Source organism: Brienomyrus brachyistius, chromosome 17 (assembly GCF_023856365.1).
Source record: "Brienomyrus brachyistius isolate T26 chromosome 17, BBRACH_0.4, whole genome shotgun sequence".
Lineage (NCBI taxonomy): Eukaryota > Metazoa > Chordata > Actinopteri > Osteoglossiformes > Mormyridae > Brienomyrus > Brienomyrus brachyistius.
The window spans coordinates 11997733-12021210 of record NC_064549.1 but is presented as its reverse complement, the minus strand read 5'-3'; the positions used below and the strand labels follow the sequence as shown (position 1 = coordinate 12021210).

The following is a 23478-nucleotide window of genomic DNA, read 5'->3' as shown; positions in this document are numbered from 1 at the left end:
ATTAAGCACCACCTTTAATGATGAATTCATTTATTATGTTCCTCCATATACAAAAAGGTCACTTCAGGGTGGACAGCGGTTACAAAAATGTTTATTTTTTTACATGGCCAAAACCCCGAAATTGAGATCAGCATCCATGGAATTCCACTATTAGAAAGGCATGAAAAATTAAAATAGATACTGAATCTTTAAAAAGCTAAATCTTCTTCCATAAATACCTTCTTTGTATTTAAAGTCACTGCTTCTTATAACAATCACTGATTTGTACAGAGAAATAAAAAATGAGTGATGTGACCAAAAAGAAAAAACGGCGATGACATTCTTAGGCTGCAGGTTGTGAAAGTACAGTACAACGTACAACATCAAAGGCCAGAGCAGGTCTCCAGTAGAAAGGAGAGCAAGAGGTGTCCAAGAGCCCTCCTAACCAGATCTTCCTGTTCTTCCCCACCCTGAAACACAGCATGCGACACACACACACACAAAGCAGGGATCAGTACACGGACAGTGAAGTACATCCAACACATAGCTCTTTTCAGATTCTGCTTAGGTAACACGAGGAACGGACACCCCCTCATAATCATCATCATCATTATCATTATGGCCCAATCAGTCTCCTCAGCTTCTGCTTGCCTTAACTGCCCATTCCTGCGTGACAAGAGACAGACACGAATGGCACCTACCACAAGGAGAGAGCTGCACATCCCAAATCCTCACTGGAGCCTGAAACAGAACAGAACACTAATGACAGATTGCAGAATCCTTCAGGGATTCTACAAGGCAGCAGGTGAACTTGCTTCTTGGTTGTCCTCCATTTTGCACAGCGAAAAAAAATTAGCCAGGCCAAAAAGCATACCCCTGCTTCCAGAGGTCACAAGGACCCAAAAGGTGACCCGTAACACCGTGGGAAGCAGGGCTGCAGAGCCAGTGACCACACCATGTGGCTCTGCTGGCCTCAGCTGGTAAGTCAGTGGTTCAAATCCCATTTCTGTTTTTGTCTCTCTCATAGGAGAGCAAGTTTCCTTGGCCTGTTATTTGCACAATGACAATAAATGCATTCTTTTGTAACACGGTACTAAAGCATCGTGAAGGATCAGGGAGCTGCCCTCAGAAGGTTCTGGGTGTAGCCATCCCAGCAAGACAAACTCCAGGCCACCCCCCTGGATCCTGTACTAGACATGGTTGAAAGATTAATTTTTCCACAAGCAAATAAAATTCTACCCAAAGGAAATAACTGCTCAGATGGAAATGACAAGCTTGTCACCAAGTCGGCTGACAGAGGTGTTACACATGGACCAGGGGCCCCAGCCAGTAACAGACGTGCATGTTGAATGAAAAGCCCCAGAATCCACCACAGACATTACAAAGAAATCTTTATTATGCAAATTTGTGAAGGATCAACCACATTTTAATGCAGCAACACTTGACAAATCTTCTCGTGCTGCACATCAGCCTACAGCTAATTTATTCTGGGATAATAAGCACTGTGCAAGACTCTCGTGCCAAGATTTTCTGAATTTAGTACAACCCCCCCCCCCATGTTGACATGACCAAGGATGAGTCTCACCAGCATCCAGAGAACCCTCTGCTTCCTCTTAACTGGGATTGGTCTTCTCTGGAGACTTTGGGATCTGCAGAGGACAAGGATGGGGTCAAAAAGCATGGCAACAGCAGGAGGACAGAACCAGGACCAAATCCCTGATCCTTCAACCTTTGAGCTCAGGCGGGTAAACCCCCATCCCCCTCCCACCTATAGTGGGCTAGAAAGATCTGCTCAAAGTGCAGAATGTCTGGCATCTGAATATATATGTTGACAAAATGAACCTGTCCTGCGCTTCAATACCAATATTATTAGCATAAGTACAGCAATATTAAAAATGGATTGTTTTCCTGGGTAAAATACAGTGGTTCGGAAACCTGGGGAGCCCCCTATAGGAGCAGCACATAGGTGCAATACAGGTCAGGGGATATAGAACATATAGGCACTCCACCCCACCCCATGTTCCCAGCATAACCAGCATCCACATGATGGTAGAGGAGGATGGGGAGTGCTAGTGCCACCCCATGAGTCACTGCATTCCCAAGGGGGGGCACCCAACTGCCGCCCTTCAGTGACTTAGGCAGCAAGGACAGGCTCTCTAAAGCAGCCAGCCACTCTCAAAAAGTCTCTCTCAAGACATGAGAATCGTGCATCGAGGCAACACAGGAAAGACGACTGCAAAATCAGCCACTTGCTGCCATTAGTCAATAGAGGGCGATATTCTTCCATCAATGAGACAGAGTGCTTTCCATCTTCGGAAAGGAATACAAAAAATGAGACTTCAAAAGTAGCCACTAGCATGATAGGATGCATTCCAAAATATGAACACAAGCAGGGTCAGGCTATACCAGAGAACAAGGGGACCGGGAAAGAGCCATTCATCAGCAGTGCTAACAGGATCGGAAAAAGGCAGGAATGAGTAGGAACAGCAGCGAACGCCACCAAAAACCAAAGAAACAAAATGCAATTCATTTGGAGGTGGGGTGTGTAGAACAACAGGCAGAACAGCTACTGTACCTGTGGTTGTTCTTTTAGAAAATCAGGTAGCTGAAATTCACCTTTAAAGACCTGAAAAACAAAGCAGTGGTTTTAGAAGCGGCACCAAACAGGAGGACTCTGAGGACAGCACCGAGTCACAGGCTCTCCACCTCATCATGAAGAGACCCAAACAAGACGACTATGAGGACAGCACCAAGTTACAGGCTCTCCACCTCATCATGAAGAGACCCAAACAAGACGACTATGAGAACAGCACAGAGCCACCGAATCACAGGCTCTCCACCTCATCATGAAGAGACCCAAACAAGACGACTATGAGGACAGCACCAAGTTACTGGCTCTCCACCTCATCATGAAGAGACCCAAACAAGACGACTATGAGGACAGCACCAAGTTACAGGCTCTCCACCTCATCATGAAGAGACCCAAACAAGACGACTATGAGGACAGCACCAAGTTACTGGCTCTCCACCTCATCATGAAGAGACCCAAACAAGACGACTATGAGGACAGCACCAAGTTACAGGCTCTCCACCTCATCATGAAGAGACCCAAACAAGACGACTATGAGGACAGCACCAAGTTACTGGCTCTCCTCCTCATCATGAAGAGACCCAAACAAGACGACTATGAGGACAGCACCAAGTTACTGGCTCTCCACCTCATCATGAAGAGACCCAGACAAGACGACTATGAGGACAGCACCAAGTTACTGGCTCTCCACCTCATCATGAAGAGACCCAGACAAGACGACTATGAGGACAGAACCAAGTCACAGGCTCTCCACCTCATCATGAAGAGACCCAGACAAGACGACTATGAGGACAGAACCAAGTCACAGGTTCTCTACCTCATCATGAAGAGACCCAAACAAGACGACTGAGGACAGAACCAAGTCACAGGTTCTCTACCTCATCATGAAGAGACCCAAACAAGACGACTATGAGGACAGAACCAAGTCACAGGTTCTCTACCTCATCATGAAGAGACCCAAACAAGACGACTATGAGGACAGCACAGAGCCACCGAGTCACAGGCTCTCCACCTCATCATGAAGAGACCCAAACAAGACGACTATGAGGACAGTACAGAGCCACCGAGTCACAGGCTCTCCACCTCATCAAGAGACACCAAATAGGAGGACTCTGAGTACAGCAGAGTCAGAGTCACAAGCTCCTCACTTCATCATGAAGAATTACGACAAGGGACAACAAGTTTAAAGGAAAGGAAACAGACTCTGACCAAGCAAAACAGAGCCGGATCAGACAAATGAGAAAAGTATAAACCCAGACAACTGTGAGGGGGAGGGGGGAGGTCATGGCAATCCAGCCAAGGTGTTCAGCATCTTAAATCACTTAATAACCTATTAGGCATCCAATTAGCTGGGTAAATGCTATGCTAACTCATGGTAGGATTTACAATACAGGAAATGAAGCAGAGCTTTTAGCACTGTGCAGTTATGGCAGAAGAAAAACGGCAGCTGTGAGCACGAACCGAAAGGCCACCCAGGTGCACAGAAACACTCGATTTGTTTTTCTTTAGCAGAAACCTGCTTAACTTTAAGAGCCTCACCTTTACAGTATACCTGCTTATAGGAGTGTAATGGCTGCTCAGTGCCCAGAACACTTAACATCTTCATCAGAACTAAAGCGCAGTCACATTCAAACAGTATTTTACATTACCTGGCCGCATTAAAAAATGCATTCATACATTTAGTGTGTGGTTTACTTGCACAGCCCAGCTGCTGATAGTAACCAATAGGCATACAGAAGTCGACTGGCTCACCCTGGGACGACCCAACACAATACAGAATCCCAGAGTTCAGTTCCATACTCTCAGTTTTCAGAGCTCAAAGATTGATTCCAGGCCTGAAGAAAGGAAAAGCTTCAGAGGAGAATCACAGGGGACTCGAGGATTTGGGGGTTGGGAGCCAGAGCGGAATTAATTTCAACATGCAAGCCGCGTATGGCTTTTATTTCCTGAGCAAACCCTCGATGCTTCTGCAGTACAGCCGACTCTGCTCTCTGCTCCCCATCATGTATTGCAGATCGGGGATCCTGGCTGGGGGAGGGGGGGTGGTTCGAGGGGGTGGGATCCCCAGGTTATTCTCTTCTCAGGATCTGTCATTTGCTGGCTGGGAAGTTGCCAGCACATTTTGCCGATCGCCATCTTTTCGATTCTGATTTCGAGTGATCTTAGCCAGTCGACCACATGTCGGGGAGCTTTCCCACCTTCCTCTCCGGTGATCGGCTGGAGTCCAAGCACACAGCATGAGCCCACGCATCAAGCAGACTTAGCAGCAGAGCACTTTACACCCTGTATCCCCCCTATGGTCTGCGGGATGAAGACTCCGCCTCAAATCTGCCTCCCAGTGACAGAGAAATGGAAGGTTGGAGTAAATCAGACCCCACTGTAACTGCATAATGATGTACTGAACCCATTTTAAAGGGAAGGGGCAGGTCAAGCCGAGGTTCGGCACCGGCTCTCCAGATGCACACATACTGAACCCTAAATGTTGTTCTCACGGGCCACCTCTCCCAGTCCTGACTTCACCTGAAAATTTTTGACCCATCCATGCGTTTCAAGTAGGCCTGCCCCATGGGTGCTATCCGGACGCACAATAATAAATGCTTTCCGCAAATATATTTGAATCCCTTCCTTCTCAGCATATAGGAGCATTAGCTTATTTAAACAGAGGCATTAGTGTTGCTGTATGACCAACAGTGCTATAAATCATATACCAGTCTTACACGTGCAGTCTAATCATAACAAAGCATAATGCAATAGGAGGAATAGGAAGCAGCACAGCGATGGGCGCGGTCACGATAGCAAATCGGATGCATGCTCACATGGGCTCCATGTTGCTCGCTCGCCATCTGCCTCGCTCAAACCAGCACCGTCCAGCCAGTGGGGGGTAAATGTTATGCAACAGCCCCTTCAGAAGATGAGAAGCGCTGGACATCTCAGCCGAGACCAGAATGAATCATTGTGATGTGCGAGCAACCGCTGTTCATTTCATAAGGCTAAATTTCATTCGTCAATTGACGTCACCTAAAGCGTTCTCCGGAATATTACGCGATGATGACAATGATGAGTCTTCGTGATTACGGTTGTTTCGGCATCCTGCTCGGGCCTTATTCCACCCTCCATTCCACACTCTGTTAATGCAATAAGACCAAAACGAAGCCCTTTATGAGCTTACGGGCATTACTGCAGCAGCCAAAGAATCATTGATCTAAATATCAATTTCTCACAGGCAATCAGAAGAACTGCAAAGTCACTTAATAGGGATCGATTTTGGGGTCTGGAGCACATCCAGGACACCCCTCATTTACAGCACACCGCAGCCGAAGCTCTCCATTTCTGACCAATGAGAGGGATGACTGAAGAGTTATAACCACAGTCTGGATTTGTTTTCATACACGGATACAAAAGGCTATAAACACCAACCCAGTTCATTTACAAGCTGAGCCAGAGGCGGTTTTGCCAGCGTCATGGAGACTGAGGGCATTAGTGTTAGCTGAGATGTGCAAAGCACTGACAGCACCGACATGACCTGGCGGGGCCCCTGGGTTTGAGGCCCCGCCTTACCATGTGGGGAATATTGTTTACAGTCCACATGTGCTGGAGGGAATGGGTGCGGCCGAGACAACCTCTCCACCAGCAAAGCAAATCCTCCAATCCATTCAATGACGAAAAGACCTATTGGCAAAATCAACTGCACGCATTTCTGAACACAAATACGCTAGCAAAGACCCCTTCCACCTCAATACTTAGCATAAATAATTTCATAATAAAGAGAGTGAAATCAGTATTTGAGTATCAGCACTGTGTACTTAAGTAAACGTATTAATAATGCTTTCGATAATTCAGCCTTTAAGTTTTGAGGTCTGGAAATCTTTTACAAATCTATCCTGCATCCCTGCTACTCCAAAAATGGGCCAGCGATACTCATAACGACAAGCCTTGCAGTTGGGTTGCCCTGGAAACAAAGTCTATTTCAGCCTACCTTCAAGAAGCACTTGACCTCGTTCCTCAAGAGATGGACAGTGGACGGCATGACGGTTTCTCCAAACCACAAGTGCAGTACGAACTACACTCTATTCAGTGTTCAATCAGGGTTAGAGGAGGACTCAGTGGCACAGGGTGGTAAGCTGTGTGCTTTCCGTCATCAAGATGCTCTAAGCTCTGCACAGTAACCTTGTTAAGCGTGAAAAAACGGCAGTGGTTTACTGGGAACAGCTGTTCTGAGTAAATACTGTGCATCTAATTTGGCTTTTACAAAGTATCATTTCGCTGAGATTTCTCCAGAAGTACTCAATTTCCTACCTGAAATGAAGTTTCTTGCTACAATCCTTAATGTCCAGTGATCCATAATTACCTATACTGCATAATTTGTGATTTTAAAATCCAAGATTTTGGCTGAGTTAAGCCAGGAAAGCAACCACCATTCAGACTAACAGTATATGTATCTGTCATGAACAGTTAGGTACATCGTTTTTGCTTTGGTACAGACAAGGAAACAAACAAATATATTTATTGACAGAGGCGGAATCTAAATTTACAAACAGATGCTCAACACGGAAACCATTCTGCGAATTGTGCTTGCGAGTTGGTTACTGCTAATGCTGGTTAGTTAGTCAGTCATATTCAGCAGTTGGAGGACATTCCTAATTAACACTGGCGTGACAGAGAGTAGTTAATAAGATTAAGAATGCCTCTTGGCTCTATTACACCGAACTCTGACATGTTGCTGGAAGCACATCCAATATGCCAGCCCATTTGAGATATCATCACCAAAGTGTGTTTATGACCAGAGCAAAGCAGAAACCACCTCTGCAAGTTAAAGCCACAGGTAAGATTTTACCAGGAAATTCAGACCAATATCTACAGCTGTAGGGGAGTTTATATATAGGCTAGTCCACCAACTCCACATTGGTGCATGCTCCTAATGACATGACGGATGGTGTCCCGGGGGATCTCCTCCCAAATCTGGACCAGGGCATCACTGAGCTCCTCGACAGTCTGAGGTGCAACCTGGCGGCATCAGATGGACCAAAACATAATGCCCCAGAGGAGTTCTACTGCATTTAGGTCAGGCGAGCATGGAGGCCAGTCAATGGTATCAATTCCTTCATCATCCAGGAACTGTCTGCATACTCTCGCCACATAAGGCCGGGCATTGTTGTGCAAGGCACGTATTGATGCGCCATCCTGGAGGAGTTGGACTGTGCAACCTCTGTAGGGTCCAGGTATCACCTCATGCTACCAGTAGTGACACTGACTGTAGCCAAATACAAAACTAGTGAAAAAAAGAGTCAGAAAAGATGAGGAAGGAAAAATGTCAGTGGCCTCCACCTGTTAAACCATCCCATTTTCTTTTTTGTTGCCCCTCTAGTTCACCTGTTAATTTCATTAACACCAAAGTAGCTGAAACTGATTAACAACCTCCTCCACTACTTAACTGACCAGCTCAATATCCCAGGAATTTCATTGACTTGATGCCATACTCTCATTAAAATGTGTTCCTTTAATTTTTTTGAGCAGTGTATATGCGACCACTTAGTCATAGAGAACACAGGATTTAGATGGGATTGAGTTCATTGTGATTGTTTTATGATCTTATTTTTTAATTTGTATCCATCTTCTTATTCTTAAGAGACATTATCCTTGGTTTACAACTGTTCCTAATAGTGTTTGCCGTTTTAAAACTTATTTCAAAATAAATTTTGCTTTCCCTGCTGTACCAGAATTGCACAAAACCATGAACTCAAAACCGAAGTTTGTACCGAATTGTGAATTTTGTGTCCCGTTACACCCTACCACCTCACCTTCAGCTAATAAGGAAAATCTTCCAATATCCAAAACTGACTGCAGTTTGGAGCTACAGTTACTAGTAATTAAAAGCAAGCAACTGCCGCATGTACATGGAGCCAAAACCCCCCAGTGAAATTAATCCAGCCTTGTTCACTCTGGTTCACCCTCATTTAACCACGCTGGAAAGACAGATATGGTGAACTTGCTCTGTGCTCTGACAGCTCTTTATAAAGTATGACACAATCATACACCAGTTCCTGAGGGCAACTATTTAAACTGTAAAGCTGGTAGATCATCCGAGGACATGGCTGCACTGAAGCCCTTCACTGCTACGCATGCAGAGGGAGTTTGAACTGGAGACAAATGGAGGGACACGGCAGCTGCAAACAATCAAAGCATGGGGTGGGGGACGGCTAACGTCCCGCAGATGTGCACACAGCACCACTACTGCTTGAAGTGAAATAGGAGTCGGCCATAATGGAGACCAAGGCCAACAACCTTCATGTCAAAATACCACTTCGATCAACCTTGCAGAGTTTCTGCTGAGGTCTGTCCTTGTTCTGCTAAGCAGAGTGTTAAACTAATATCAGGCAGCTGAACCAACCCTAGATTTTCCATTCCCCCATTTTCTAACAGCCGATCAGGGATACCGTGAAAAATCACGACCATACAAATTCACCCACGAATTCTATGACCTCAATGCGAAACTGATCCTTGGCGAAGTGCCCCAGGATGTTTTCATGAGGCTGAGCTGCATCAATGCTTAACGGTCAAATGGTAAACTGGACACAGCAGACAAATCCTATATAAGCCAGACAGCCTCAACAGAATTCAGCTGCTAGAAAAAAAAGAGAGGAGCTTCTCTGGATCATAGTTCAGGTTTGAATTGAAGATAATATCACAGGTTAATCAACATCTCCATCAGAAAGTTTGTAGCCTGATAAAGAATTTCACACATACCACCCACCCTGGCAAAGACACGAACTAAGTAAGAGTTTCAATAACTAGCAGCAGCCAGAGAATTGCATTTCTCTTCAGACCATCATCTCCAGTGGTCCAGTGGTTATTAATGCACCCCCCCCCCCCAACTGTTTCCACTCGACTTCTCCCCACAGGCAGAAAGAACTCAGTGGGGGTCCGTGTTGCAGTGTTTTTTTTAGGTCCATGGTCAAATCTCTCAAATGAAGCGCATCAGCTTGGGAATGCTTGGCACTGGAGTCACTGCTCATCCACACCATTCCTTGACACCCACGTCTCATTTCACCATTTTGCTTCATTAATAATGACGATGAACATGACTGATAAATATTCATCACAGTGCAAGGTAAGTGGCCTCGCCATGTTTAAAGTGGCTTTAATTAAAACCTAAAACCATCACATAAGTGCCACTAGATCACGAAATCCAAGGCCAGACTGATATCCTACAACCACTCAATGCACTGGAACACAGTGTGATTAATACAAGTGTCCCCTGTAGGACCATACAGTGTAAGCTGATGATTTACTGCTCTCTAACCATTTACCACTTTACTGCATTGTACTGTATTGGATGTAGGAAGCATTTCCCCATTCTAGAGTCTAGGAGACGACCTCCGCATCATTAGCCAATTTGATCTTAGAGCTAATATAATGTGTTATTTCATAACAACCGCCTGTGAGCCCTGGTCAGCGATCAAATGTTAGTATTACAGCATAAGCATGTCTCATAACCACCAAGCCATGCAGTGCAATGTTCAGGCTGATACTCAGCAGTGATTTCACAGGTTACTCAGAGAATCACTCCAAAAACCCTGTCATGTTCTCACACAAAAAGAAAGACCATTTCTGAGGACACTGCTGTCTTGTTTCCTAGAGTGCTCAAATAAGAAAAATACAAAAGGGCAGCATCAGCTATTGACTATAGGATTTTATATTCAAAGGTCCCCATAAATTCTGATATAGTTCAGGAAAGAAAGGGGGGGGGAAATGTTCTATTGCCTTTAAAATTAAAATTTCAGAGTTCTCTGAAAGACTTACTTCATGGCAGATTGTGGTCTTTTTAAGAATGGGTGGAATGGTATGTACTTTACTATCAGAATAAGTACATCATGTTCATCAGAATAAAGGAACACACTCACCCTTCTTGTGTTGTCCAAGACTCTGGGGTCTGGCCTCCCGTAGTTGGGAGGATTGGCATGTGGGTCATAGCCCAGGCGGGACAGCATGGGGGCTATGACCGGCATGTCCCGCAGCACGTCTGGCGGAATCTTGCCCACCCACTTGGAGAGGGCCTCTACATTGACGGGCTTAATCACCTGGTCCGTGGACCTCTCCACCCTGCAAGAGAAGGAGCGGCTTCTTCAGAATCTGCTGCACCTTTTTGTCCCTCAGAGAGTATGGCCAACTACTCATCCTGCCATCTCGGCAAGCTCCGGTTCCAGCTATGGCTGCTTGGGTGTAGCAAAAATCATAATCACGATTATTTTGGTCAATACTGAGATCGCGATTATTTAACACGATGAGTCATTGACTTTGAAAATATCATGCACTCTTTGAACTTAAAAATAAAAAACATGGTCTTTTTAACAGTGGATCTCCTTGAAATGTAAATATAATTCAACAGAGAAACAAATAAGGGGATGGAAGGGGGAGCAAAATGAAATGCAGCACAATAATAATTTTCTCCTTTATTTTGTTTTACTAATTATTGGAAACCAAAATCGTAATTGAATTTAAAATTCAATGAATTGCCCAGCCCCAGTTCCAGCAGTCTGGGCAGTCATTAACAGTTCAAATGAAGAGCCCCTCAACAATGTTCATGAGGTTGTTGAGTCAGTCCCTCCCAGCTGCCCCTTGTTTACGCCCCCAGCACCATGCCAGGCAGCTTCCTGGCACCTGTGAGTGTGGAGATAAAACACATTATGAATAAATATATGTTTAAATCCCTGCTCATGAAAACCAGCACACAAGCAAAATTAGCAAATCACTGGAAATGCACTTTTGCTTGTGCCTGTGTGGGAGGCAGCCGCTCTACCGACCAATAATAACAGAAGTACTCAAGTACGCTCGATCCTAAAACGCAGAGCGCAGGACAGACACGCTTGGGCACCATTCAGGACTTCCACGGTAAGCCGCAGAAGTTTTGAGAAGATATTAGAAGTGGATGAAGCATTATGTCATGCAGATTAAATTATTTATGTCCCAAAATAAAATATTAAAAAAGAAAGTACTGAATGCATCAGGCTGGCGGGCCTCTTCGGGAAAGACAAGGATGAAGAAGTCATTCAACTGATACAAGATTTACATTGTGAGGAACCTGAACAGGCCCTCAGCATGGAGAGGGCATTACTCACTTATGGCTGGCTTCCTAAGAGGCCCCCTGAACCAGGCTCTGCATAAAGCACCAGACAGAAATCCCCGTCATACAAAACGCTTGGGGTTGATTAGTAGTAGTTTGATTAGTATTTTAAAAGCAGCTAGAGAACACCTGAGATAGGCCCTGATGAGGTGAAGACTCACAAGGTTAGGGTTCGGCCCATAGGATCTGCAGGTCATCCAGCTCTCCTTAAACATCTAACAACCTCAGGGTGAAGAAGGAAATGTCAAGTGACTCGACTGAAGAAATGTTTATATTGATGACATGTCAAAACAACTAACAAAAACCTATACAAACTAATCCCTGCCTCATGCCCATTGCTTCTGGGATAGCTCCGGACCCCCCGTGACCCAGTAGGATAAGCGGTTTGGAAAATGGATGGATGGATGGATATACAAACTAAAACCCTCCAAAGGTAAACAGCGATGGGAAACAGCCAATCTTACCGTGGCAAGGCTACAGAAAAACGAGAGCAGCAGCCAGTGGATATTCAACCCTGGCAAAGACAGGCACACGTGGGTGACGCATAGACAGAGAGCATTGTCTACCCCCAACAGCAGCATACTTAGCATCCCACATCTGAAATGCAGCCTGAACCAGAGGCGCAAGCAAACGAAGGAACCAGGAAGCATCACTTCTGATGCCTGTTGAAGGATCCCCCCAACCCCCATCGTGCAGCACGAGGGCCTCTAAGCCACAGTCATGTGTCGCACTCTTGACCTGAGCTGACCCCGAAATCACAATCACTGCACGCTCTCTCTCACAGGCGCACATGCCAGTCCAAATGAAGGTTCATACACACTATCAGGTTCAGAGCAGGGGCATTTAGAACCACCAGTTTACTTGACTGTGTTCTTGGGTTTGGTGGAAACCCACAAACTCCACAGACACACACACACACAAAGAGCAGGAAGGATTCAAACCTCGAACTGTACAGGACAGATAACAGTGCTATCAGACGTGAATCAGCATGCTACTACCTTTGTGAACCAAGCCTTCTAAAGAATTTCCTGCGTCGCAGAGCTTGTCCGACTCAATCCATGCAGCACCTTAACAATTCACTTATTCTGGAAGATACTTTATAAACCAGGAGAGAGCTCTGCAAAATTATCTGAGGGCAATCTCATCTTTCTAGGATAGGGGAGTCATTTGTTTAAGGCAGTAACTGTCCAATGATTACTCATAATCACCACTGGGGTAAAAGATTAAATAAAACAATTTTGAAAAACAAGCAGCCATCTGGGGCATCCAAGACAGAATCCGTACAAGGCGGAAAAGAGGAGCTCTCCACTCCAAACGCCGGTACCCCTGACCACTGTTAAATCCCCATAATCCAGACAGCTTCGTTATTGGGTCAATCCCCCTTCTCCATTGACTACTGAACCATCAAAGTAAATTCAGGAGGACGTGGTCTCTCTTCGCAGGGCCGGTGAGTGTTTGCTTGCTTAAAGGACTGAGCACATGATAATTCTGTTTACAGGTTTAAAGAGCAGTGAGCTTTACCAGCAGGTGAAGTAAACACCGGAGGGGACAGCGGGTTAGGGCACCTCGCTGAACAAAAGCACGCCTGTTTGAGAGCAGCCATCCTCGTTGGCGGCTCCTCCTCCAGCTTCCACGGGGCTTTAGTCAAAGAAACCTGGGCTTGTTCTTTCACTCCCCCTCCTCGTCTTGGTTCCACACAAACACAAAAGAGGGGGAAACGCAGAAAGCCACAAGAACAGCCTTCCGCGGAGAAGCACTTAAGCCCTGTTGGCCGTTTGTCAATAATTCATGGGCAGCCCACTCTCTTTTCCAATGGGAGGCATAGCAGAGAAGCGTGAGAAGGCCCCTTCCCCACACCGGCTCCCTAAGTAATGCTTACAGCTCCTGGTTACAGTCGCCTAAATCCAGGGCATGTAATTGATGTTAATGGGCTGCCCCACCACATGCTGATAGAGCCACAGGGATAAGGACCTGATCAGCTACGTCTCTAAGTAGACAAATGACTGCTCTGCCAGGTACCTGGGGACAGATATAATGTACAGCTGGCACTCTGGGGGACAAAAGCTCAATACTAAAGCACAATGAAAAAGATGGGTGAGGCTCTGAGACCATTAGAAGGTACTGGAAAGCAGACTCCCTCCAAAGCCATACTGGTGCTTATTTATGCATTAGGAGAAGCCCAGCTGATCTCTACCAAGATGGTACAGGCAGCTACTCACACAGGGAAAGGGTTACAGCCCTCTGCTGGCAACTGCCTCTCCAACAAACAAGGTGTTAAAAAGAACACTGCAATATCTAACCAGCAGGGGGGAGACCTTCAACTTTCCCATCAGCTTAGCAGAAGTGAGCAGAAGGCACTGCTAAAGCCCCGCAAGGAGGCAGTACACCTGACAGGAAGTCAGGCCACATTGAACACCACCGCGGGGTTGCTGGGCATGTTCCTTAACAGCTGGAGCCAAGAGCTTAGGCAACTTGGTAAAGCGTGAGGTGCAGTAGTTACCGTCACCAACAGGATGTCTGCAGCTTGGCTTCATTCCCTGAGATCAATATGCTCGATAGAGACAAATACAGGATGGCACTTTTACAGGAACAACTCTCACCGCTTCAGAAAACCACCAATCAAGGCTCCCAGGTAAACGCAAGTGAAGAAGGGACACAGTCACTGGACGCCATGAGCAGGCCCGCAGCTATGCTCCGTTACGGCCATCTGACAAAGAATGCATCGGTCCATAACACAGCAGCAGATTAGGATGGAAAAAAGGATGTGTGACATTTCCAGCGAGCGTCAGCATGCTTGCATGTATATCTGCACGCTCGTATTTATTCCAGGGCCATGAATCATACCGTCATGCTTCCTGTGAAGCACCATAAAATGTTCCTCTGCGGGTATTTAGGGGTAATAAATGGAGCAAAGGACGCAAGTGTCTCCTATATATGACACCTAGAGAGGGGCTGTGTGTGTGTGGGGCGGGGGGTGCACAGCTGATTCACAGAAATCCCTGAATCCTATCTACTGACCTCGTCATCTGCGCAGGCAGAGGGAGGGTTTATGCGCAGCGCAGATTCACAAGAGCAGCAGGAGACATACGGCCGGCCATGGGGCCCAAAATCGCCCAGAGTGTAACACTAGCGACGTGGAAAACTCGTGTTGCGCTCGTCTTCGGTGACGTGCTGCCACCGCCCTCCCACTCTCAGATTGTCCCACGCTGCCATGATGCCAAAGCCCATTGTCCTACCCATAAAAGTGTGGATCTGTTTGGATAAATCATCCTGACAAAAGAAAATCTTGTGAGTGACACTAAATTAAATGTGTGAGAGCTGCCTCTTTCCAACTGGAAGACGAATTTCTTGTCATTTTCTTCCTCTACAATTTAAACCTAAAATCTGCAGCTCCCACCTTCGAGAATTAAGAAAAGAAGCCAGGATACCTGTGACATGATAGCAGTTCCAGTAGAATGTGGTCATGTGACTAGGAGAGATCCCCTCAACCTTAACCCTATCCCTATCCCTGATCTCTATTCCTTTTACCAAGACTTGTTTCTCTGCTTATTTTATTAGAAACAGATACAGGGGAGCCTCACAATCTTCAATGATGATGGAAGGGGCAGCAAGTGGGTGGAGGCAGCCCAATACTCAGGCGAACTGAAAGCTTTCCGTTAGCAGTGCAGGAGAATGAGCTGCCAAGGAGTAGATAAGGACCCAAGGCTGACTGGAATGGGGTTTCAAAAGGTGACCGTACGCATTTCAGGGTCATTACAACTTGGCATACAAGGCTGACAATGTTGGGATTTTGAAAGGACTTGCCTGCGGGCTTTTCATGCTCACAGAACACAAGTGGAGGTGAGAAGAGAGCAGGTTTCATGAACCACCCCCAGCCCAGGCGGCCCAGATGACCTTACCCTCAACCCCCAACCAAGAAACAGGAGCCCAATTAATCACCCCAGCAGTCACCAAAACAGGAAAGGGCTGCAGTATCCCCTGTGTTCTGTGCTGTCAATGTTTCCTCTGCTGTGTTTATTTACCACCCCCTCCCCCACCCCCGAATGCGACAGACGGGTCGTTCCTTGCGCCACGAATGCAGGCACGGTGCCGCTCGGCTCAGCTTCTGCACAGAGCTGCAGCCAACTAGACTCATTCCCTCTGCCGGTCACCAGCTGGGAGGGGAAAATGAAAAATAAAAAAATACCGCCTTGTAAACAAGACTATTTTAGCCAAAGGACAGAGCTCTTCCTTTGAGCTCATGGAGTGCCTGTGGGAGCGCATTAGCAGCACCAGCCAAGGAACATAGTGGTTCCTCCTTCACCGGCACACCAGAGCGGAAGGAAGCGGTGAAGGAGGCGGCCTCAAACACAAGGGCATGGGCCGTCACTGTGGTGCTCAGGCCTCGAGCTCCTGTCTGAAAACCAACCTCAGCTACAGGACGCGACCCAGGCAGGTACAGTGGAGTGCAGCCCCTAGAGGCCCTGATGTATTGGTACTCACTTGGAGAGTGACACGCCGCCCGCCTTCCCAATCAGCTCCTCGTGATGCAGGACAGCATCGTTCCAGGGGATGTCGAGGAACCGCAGCAGCGTCCTCATCCACTTCTCGGGGTGCAGAACTAGCTGCTCATAATGCATGGGCAGGCATTTGTCGGCCGCCTCCAAGCACTGTGTGTACATGGTCTCAATGGCCCGATTCCACTTGGTCAAGCAGTCCCGGTAGCTCCCCAGGTCAAAACCGGCGATGGTGACCTTGCGTGAGATCATGGAATGGACGGAGGCCCGGCCGTCCCGAATCATGAGGATGAACTTGGCATGGGGGAAGATCTTGGCCAAGTAGGAAAGGGACTTGAGGGCGAAGGGGTCCTTGTTGCACAGGTAGGTAGCCGGCTCCCCGTGCTTGACGATGATCTCCAGCAGGAAGGCCTGCATGGCCGAGTCTAAGACCTCGTCAGTGACGCCGGCCTCGTCCAGCCGCATCTTCTCGCGGCCCGAGCGGCTCCACATCTGCTTCATGGCCAGGATGCGAGGGATGACGCGCGTCTCCTCGCCACAGCGCACGTCGGGGTGGGCGTCCAGCATGGCGCGCATCAGCGTGGTGCCACTGCGGGGGACACCCCCAATGAAGATCAGTGGCATGTCCTTGTTGTAGGTGCCGGCGCCGGAGCTCAGGTTCTGCCCCGAGCGCAGCGTGGCGTGCAGCAAGCTGGAGCCGCCTGGACGGGCCCGCTCCTCGATGCGGTGGTGGCACTCCATGGCATGCCGCCCCAGGTAGAAGACGGTGATGGAGCTGATGACCAAGCAGGCCACCAGGAGGTTATGTTTCAGCTTCCCGATCATGGCGGGGTCGTGGCGAGGGAAGGAATCGAAAATCAGAGGGTCCCCCCCTTCAAGGGCAGCCGTCGGGGGCCGAGTGAAGGCCGTGTTCCTCTGTGTCGAGCCGCCGCTGAGCCCCCAGCTCCATGAGGCCTGCAACAAAAACAAAAAAAAACTAAGAAAAAACCAAGCCATCATCCTCCCACTGCATTTCACTGCGCCTGACCAAAAAGGGGATCTGGCCTGGGCTGGGCCTGGCTCAAGAAAACGGGCCCAGCACTGCAGAAAGCCAAGGCTGCAGAGGACAGACAGGACACAGCTCACTCACGGCTCAGCTGACATATGACGGACACCCCCAGTCACAAAGGCTGCCGTCTTAACCTGGAGAGCTGCTAGCGACAGCAACCCTTTTCCGTAACAAACATCTGTCTTTTTCTACTGTGGTGATCAGAACGGAGATCTGCACACACACAACTAACAGCAGGAACAGGATGAATACCTCTCAGTGTCTCATTTTCCAAGGCGCAGCACAACTCCTGCATTAACGGCAGCCTGTCTCCGGAACCCTGCAAACACACCGAATGAATCCCCACCGCGTGGCCCTGGCACCGGGTCCCAGGCCTCCCACCCATGCTGCTGCCTGGACGCAGCAGGACCCTCCTCTTGGACAGGCCACCTTCACACTTCGAGAGCCAGTTTGTTCAGCTCAGGCAAATCTACATAGCGGTAGGAGGACCCCGTAGCCATCTGCAGAGCTACTGGCCGGCTCCTGCCCCCACCTTGCTCCCTGACTACATCCCCAGTGCGGTGAAGGCTCAAGCTGACTACAGGAACGCAGGAACCTGTAAGCCGAGGGACTGGAGAGGTGGTTAGCCGCAGGCTTCTGAATGACCAGCATTATTATCCGTGTACAATTACAGAAAACAAATAGCAGCGCAAGTAACGGGGCTGCTCTGCTGATGAAGCGCAAGAGCATGTCTGTGCGTGCCGCTGACTCAAGAGATGAAGCGCTTACGCAACTCCCATATGTAAAAGATCAGGGGCAGCCCACAGAGGCCTGCTTGACGAAAACGCCCCAGGAGGCGGCCACTGGCAGCACAGTATGCACTATGCCCCCTCCCTGCATTTTTGCTCTCTCGCAGGAGGAAACTGGGAAGGCCTCTCAGGTTTAAAGCAGGTGGTACCTTGTTGCAATAGGCAGCAAGGGGCGTTAGACTAGAGTGCTGGGGGTGGGGGAGGGTTGCCAGGCCACATTCATGATGCATTGTTATTCAGCAATGGCGGAGATGGTGGGAGGCAGCCGAGGATAACGCCCACACACCTTGAGACAGGCAGACGAGCGGCTCCCGTCTCTCGACTGGCAAGTCAGGCAGAAACGCCAAGAGCTGGCGAGGCCTTCGAGGCCGTGGGCTTGAGGAAGAAGCATCCAGATACAACAGAGGGGGCGGGCCAGTTGCAAAGGTGAATTAAATAAAGAGCAATTCATCAGTTCAGATGAAAGCCTTATGGAGAAAATGCAACTGCCTGGCATCTCAGTATCCCTGTCCATGCAAACCCTTCGGATGAACATCTGACACTCTACCACCTTTTATGGGATATTTTCCTGCTGAAATGAATCATTAAAAGTGATTATTAACAGGGCTATTCCTAAAAGATAAAGGAGGCCTTCTGACTTTCACAGGAAACAGCTGTGACCAAGCAACTGAAGGTGATGCTTATGTCGTGCGGACATGCCGCGGAGAGTCGAGGGTTTCATGAGCATCGGGCTGGATGCAGAGCGCGCCTGCCACCTCTCTCTAGGGTCGGCTTACACCTCGCCCCGCTCGAATGAATGTTTGCATTAAATTAATAGATCTTCTTATATTCAGTTACAGGCCAACCTCCCCCAACACCATCACATTGATCCGTTTGTCATCCCTCTCAGGGCTGCAGCTTGAAACCTAACCGCTGATGGGAGTGGGGGGGGGGGGGGGTCGTAATGTCAACACTCTCATTTACAGAAGGGGTACGCAGAGGAAAGCTTCACTGCCAACACAGGAGAACATATATTTTTTAAAACATGCGTTTATGAGGTTTTGTTGACCGAGAGACATTCTTTTAAGTATTAGTTCAAAATACTCTCTCATGGAGAGAGATTTGTCAAGCAGGTGTCCAAAAGACGTAGTGAAATGCTGAAGATGACCCCCAGTGGACCACTGCCTCCAGACCACACCACACACTCAGCCATCATTCCCAGGAGACATGGTGAGGCAAGAGCAGTCTGACTGACCACAACGAGTCCTTCCATTCCGGCCGTGGCTAGAACAGCACAAGGGTTGCCAAACAGCCATCAAGGGGAGCTGGGAGGGGTTAAGCCAGCCAGTCAGAGGACTCTGTACACACTGTGGATCAACTGACAACCTTTGATCACTCAGTGGGGCTTTGAGCGAGTTATCGGTCAGCTGACACAGGGTTATGAACAGGGTAAAAAAAAAAGACTGAAACAAGTTACTCAAAGATTCATCACAAATTTATATAATTACAAAGGAACAACAACAATGAACAAAGTCACTTGAAATGTGTTATACACCCTTCTCAATTTTTGTTTCAAAAACTCAGGAGCTCTCAAACATCAAAACACCACCCTATCACAAACTTTTGAATAATCTTCAGCTTCAACTTCAGATCAACTTAATTTCAAGGCTGAAATTAACATCTCATGAGGTTCCTTCCCATTGGTTAGTCCGTAATACCACAATAGCTAGCAGATGGCGGCAGTCCCATGACAGAAGCAGAAACGCATCAAATGAGATGTGAGCTTCATGGGACGCAGTCAAGGCTCCTATGAGACAGCGGCAAGAGCTTCAACTGTCGGTGATCCGATTTCACCAGTGTGTGTGGCTCACAGGACTCAGTTCCCAACTCCGCAATCTCCGAAACAATTTCACGAATATTCACTACAAACAAGCAGAATGCGTCACCCAGACCAACTGGAACTGATGCATCTGGCGCATTTTAAGATCGTGTTACCCGCCATTTCATCCTTAAAAATGAGCTTAGTGGGCTGAGCGATTTAACATGCCACCAGAGGTCAGCCCCTGAGTAGCCCATTAGCTAAGACCTCTCTAATGCCAAGTGGCACCTCGATTTCTGAGTGAGCCAAAGTGAGACCATTTTCTTGCAATCTGAACACAGCATTGCAAGCCACCAGCCAGCACCATGGACCACGTGCACAAGGGATTTGGTTCTGCAGTGAGGCAACATGACGATGGCCAATAACAAAACACCACAGAAGAAGCACCAAAGATTGCATCAAAATGTGTGAGATTTCACAGCATATTTCAAGTAACACGGGAAGCTCCTTCACTGCCGGTGACACTGGCAGTTAGCAAACATATACACAACTACAGGAACTAGTGCTTCACTATTTACAAATAGATATAGGCCACAGAGTGCAGATAAAATGCTCCACAGCTGCATGTTGAGAAGCTTCTTCTTTTAAGATCAGGCCTCAGCAAAAACACCACCCACCCATCCGGGCCGACGCAAAGAACAGGATGAGAGGCACCTGCGATTTTGTAACAGCAGGAGAACATTTTGTCTGGATCAGGTCTGAACAAATGGAAGTAGACAAAAACTACTTGAAACAAAGCACATTAAATTCTTAGCGCGATTGGTAGTTTTCTGAATGACTAAATGAAATGATCTAAAGATGCCTTCAGTTATGAAGCTAAGGAGGAAATTGCCAAAAAAGCTAAATATTAGCAGGTTAATATGCCAGAGAGATTTTACAATAAAAACAAAATCAGATCACTTTCTAATGAATTTCAGATGTAGCCTGTGAAGGTACTCATGCATGCTAAATGTGGGCGTTTACAGGACTTCTTTGTTGCTGGTGAACCATCAAAAACATTGTAAACAGACACCAGCAGTCAAATGAAAATTACATAAAGCATTTCTTATACCCCACTCCAATTCAAGTAGGACATGAAAATGGATATGAAATGGGGAAAAAAACTCCTGCATCTCATCCTACAAAACCAGAGCCGCACACAACCAGGGCAAAATACACACTCTGATCATACCCTGCCTGCAGACCACCTGCAAGGGCAGCTGTCCAGCATTTGCAAAAAGAGAAAAACATGTCCCGATACACTGAGAAGAAAAATATGCTCTCCAAGGGATGGCTCAAACATGCTAGAAATAAATATGCTGGATATTAAGGTAACAGTGTTCAGTGCACTGGCACCAATTAACTCTGAAACCTTGATGCAAGTAAGGCGACTTGGTGTGTGACAAACGTATGCATCCATACGACGTGACTTCCGTACTATTAATCAAACAGATCGCTGCAAAGATATCCTGCATGGTGTCAGCTATCCCGGCGTCGCTCTGCGGACAAACACGGGCACAGGCGACGTTCCGGTTTATCATCTTAATGTATAAAGCATTTTAATGTAACAGACTTGTGCGGACATCGAGGAAACCACAGAGATGCGATCTCCGTGCTCAAGGGGAAACACACAGGCTGAATTGTGCGGAACAGCGAGTCTGTAAGTACTGCAAGAAGCCAGGGCTTGGATGGACTGACTAACGACGTGCGATCAACATCCATACGTCCGTCAGAGTGTACCGAGCCTGGCGAGAGGGGAATGAATCAGCGTCGCTGACACGTGTGGATGTGGAGCCGCCAACTGAGATGCCGTCGTCGCGACCTTGCGGAAACGACACCGGGAGCCGAAACGCCAGATAGTACCTCAGACACTGGAAGCACCACGGATCATCCTGCAGCGAGAAGCTGCCTGAAGGTAACAGTCCGCCGGCCCGTCCGACACCAACCCGACACGAACAACAAAGCGCGTTTTTGGAGGGGGGCGGGGGTAAAAAAAAAAAAAAAAAAAAAAAAAAAGGAAGCCATGAACCGCACTACCCACCAACTTAACGCAGATCCGGGTATTAGGGAACAAGCTGGCGATCCCGGCGTCCTGAACGCTGCTGCCCGCACATTCCCGTCGTCGTGATGTTCGCGCCGAGTCCGGTGTCCCTGTACAAGCCGAAGAAGAGCAAAGGAAAAGCGTAGAAGCAGAGACAGACGCTGCTTTGGAAAGCGCTGTCCGGTCACATCACAGCGCGCGCGTCACCGCTCGCTCTCTCGCTCGCGCATTAACGGAACCGACTGCTATTGGACTGTTAAGCTGAGGCGAAAAAATAAGAAGCGTCGCATACAAACTCTGGGGGGGGGGGGAGAGTCGCCTCGAAGAAGTTGATTGGGTCTTAGTGGTTGGTGGGGAGGAGCCAAACCGTGCAGATGCGATGCTTTTTAAAGACACAGGCCGGCACTGCATAAAGACGCTTTTCGTAAAGGGAAAAATGGAAAACGGTTTGTTTTTTGTTCAGTTGTGTCTGACAAAGAAGTCAGAAAACGACTTTCACGGTAGTGCAGGAGATGGCACTGTTGTCTCACACCTTTGGGACGAGGGTTCGAGTTTCCACCATGTCTGTATGTGCGTGGAGTTTGCATGTTCTCCCTGTGTCGTCCTGGGATTTCCTCCTGGTACTCCGGTTCCCCCCTAAACATGCTGAGGCTAATTAGAGTTCCCTCATTGCCCATAGGTGTGCATGTTTGTGTGTGTGTGTGTGAGTTTGCCCTGTGGTGGGTTGGTGCCCCATCCTGGGTTATTCTCTACCTCGCGCCCGTGGTGTCCCGGATAGGCTCCCTCGACCATGAATAGGACAAGTGGTTTCAGAAAATGGTTGGATGGAAAACACCTCGTATTCTGTTTGAGTGGAGATCAATGTCAAAGATGATATTTTAATCATGCTTAAAGGAAAACGTTACCTTAGCTCTTTACCATAGAACATTTCATTTAATTTAGCATAGGCCAAGTTCTTATATAGCCTGTGACCTTATCTCAATCATTGTATAACTGTGATTATTTTTCATTCATTCTTTTTTCCATTTATTTTTTTTTATTCTTGTTCATGTATGTAAAGCGACTAAGGGTATGAGAAAAACGGGATATAAATTTGGTGTATTATATTATTATTAGTAGTAGTATTAGTTGTAGTAGTGGTATAGTATAAATTATGCGGCGTAATTTTAAAGCAGTGAGATTCCATGATTGCCATTCATCTCTTATAATATGGGATAGTCCAAATAGGGAAATGAAATGCTGTATCTATTACCGACCCTTATAAGGGATCAATAAGCATACTAAGTCTTCACAGTGGTGAGAAAAACGATGGCGCTCTATAAAGTATCTTTAAAGGCATCCCCTTGCATCTTTGGATCAGATGATTATATCATAAAATGCTTTTGATAGTACACACTGTTTATCAAAACAGACTGTCTGAGCAAGTGCCATTTATGTAGTATCAAAAGCCAGAATTTAAAGGAGGTGCATTTCCCGGCAGATGTGCTGTTGTAAATGCACCCTTTCTGTATCTTTCTTTCAGGTTATCATATCATAAAATGTTTTTGATAGTAAACACGTGGAGCAAGATCATTATCC

General features: G+C 47.4%; 1 protein-coding gene across 3 annotated transcripts; it reads right to left on the bottom strand.

Annotated features, from left to right (window-relative positions):
* Nucleotides 1-13: 13 nt before the first annotated feature.
* Nucleotides 14-22171, bottom strand: tpst1 (tyrosylprotein sulfotransferase 1). Of its 3 annotated transcripts, none has more exons than XM_048980859.1 (7): nucleotides 21901-22171; nucleotides 16173-17140; nucleotides 10471-10669; nucleotides 2555-2605; nucleotides 1565-1628; nucleotides 681-720; nucleotides 14-449 (listed from the first exon to the last, which is right to left on the bottom strand). In XM_048980859.1, exons 2-5 carry the CDS (start codon nucleotides 17009-17011, stop codon nucleotides 1593-1595), a joined length of 1125 nt encoding a protein of 374 aa, XP_048836816.1. In that variant the 5' UTR covers nucleotides 17012-17140; nucleotides 21901-22171; the 3' UTR covers nucleotides 14-449; nucleotides 681-720; nucleotides 1565-1592. The 3 variants fall into 3 exon arrangements, with proteins under 3 accessions (XP_048836816.1, XP_048836817.1, XP_048836818.1); XM_048980860.1 differs by lacking the exon at nucleotides 21901-22171 and adding an exon at nucleotides 21723-21803; XM_048980861.1 differs by lacking the exon at nucleotides 2555-2605.
* Nucleotides 22172-23478: the final 1307 nt, after the last annotated feature.

Excerpts from the sequence above, each read along its gene's own strand:
- tpst1 (XM_048980859.1), bottom strand. The coding sequence starts at position 17,011 with ATGATCGGGAAGCTGAAACATAACCTCCTGGTGGCCTGCTTGGTCATC. Across the intron at positions 10,670-16,172 it reads GGCGGCGTGTCACTCTCCAA|GGTGGAGAGGTCCACGGACC; the intron begins GTGAGTACCAAT and ends CTTCTCTTGCAG. Across the intron at positions 2,606-10,470 it reads TCTTGGACAACACAAGAAGG|GTCTTTAAAGGTGAATTTCA; the intron begins GTGAGTGTGTTC and ends TTTGTTTTTCAG.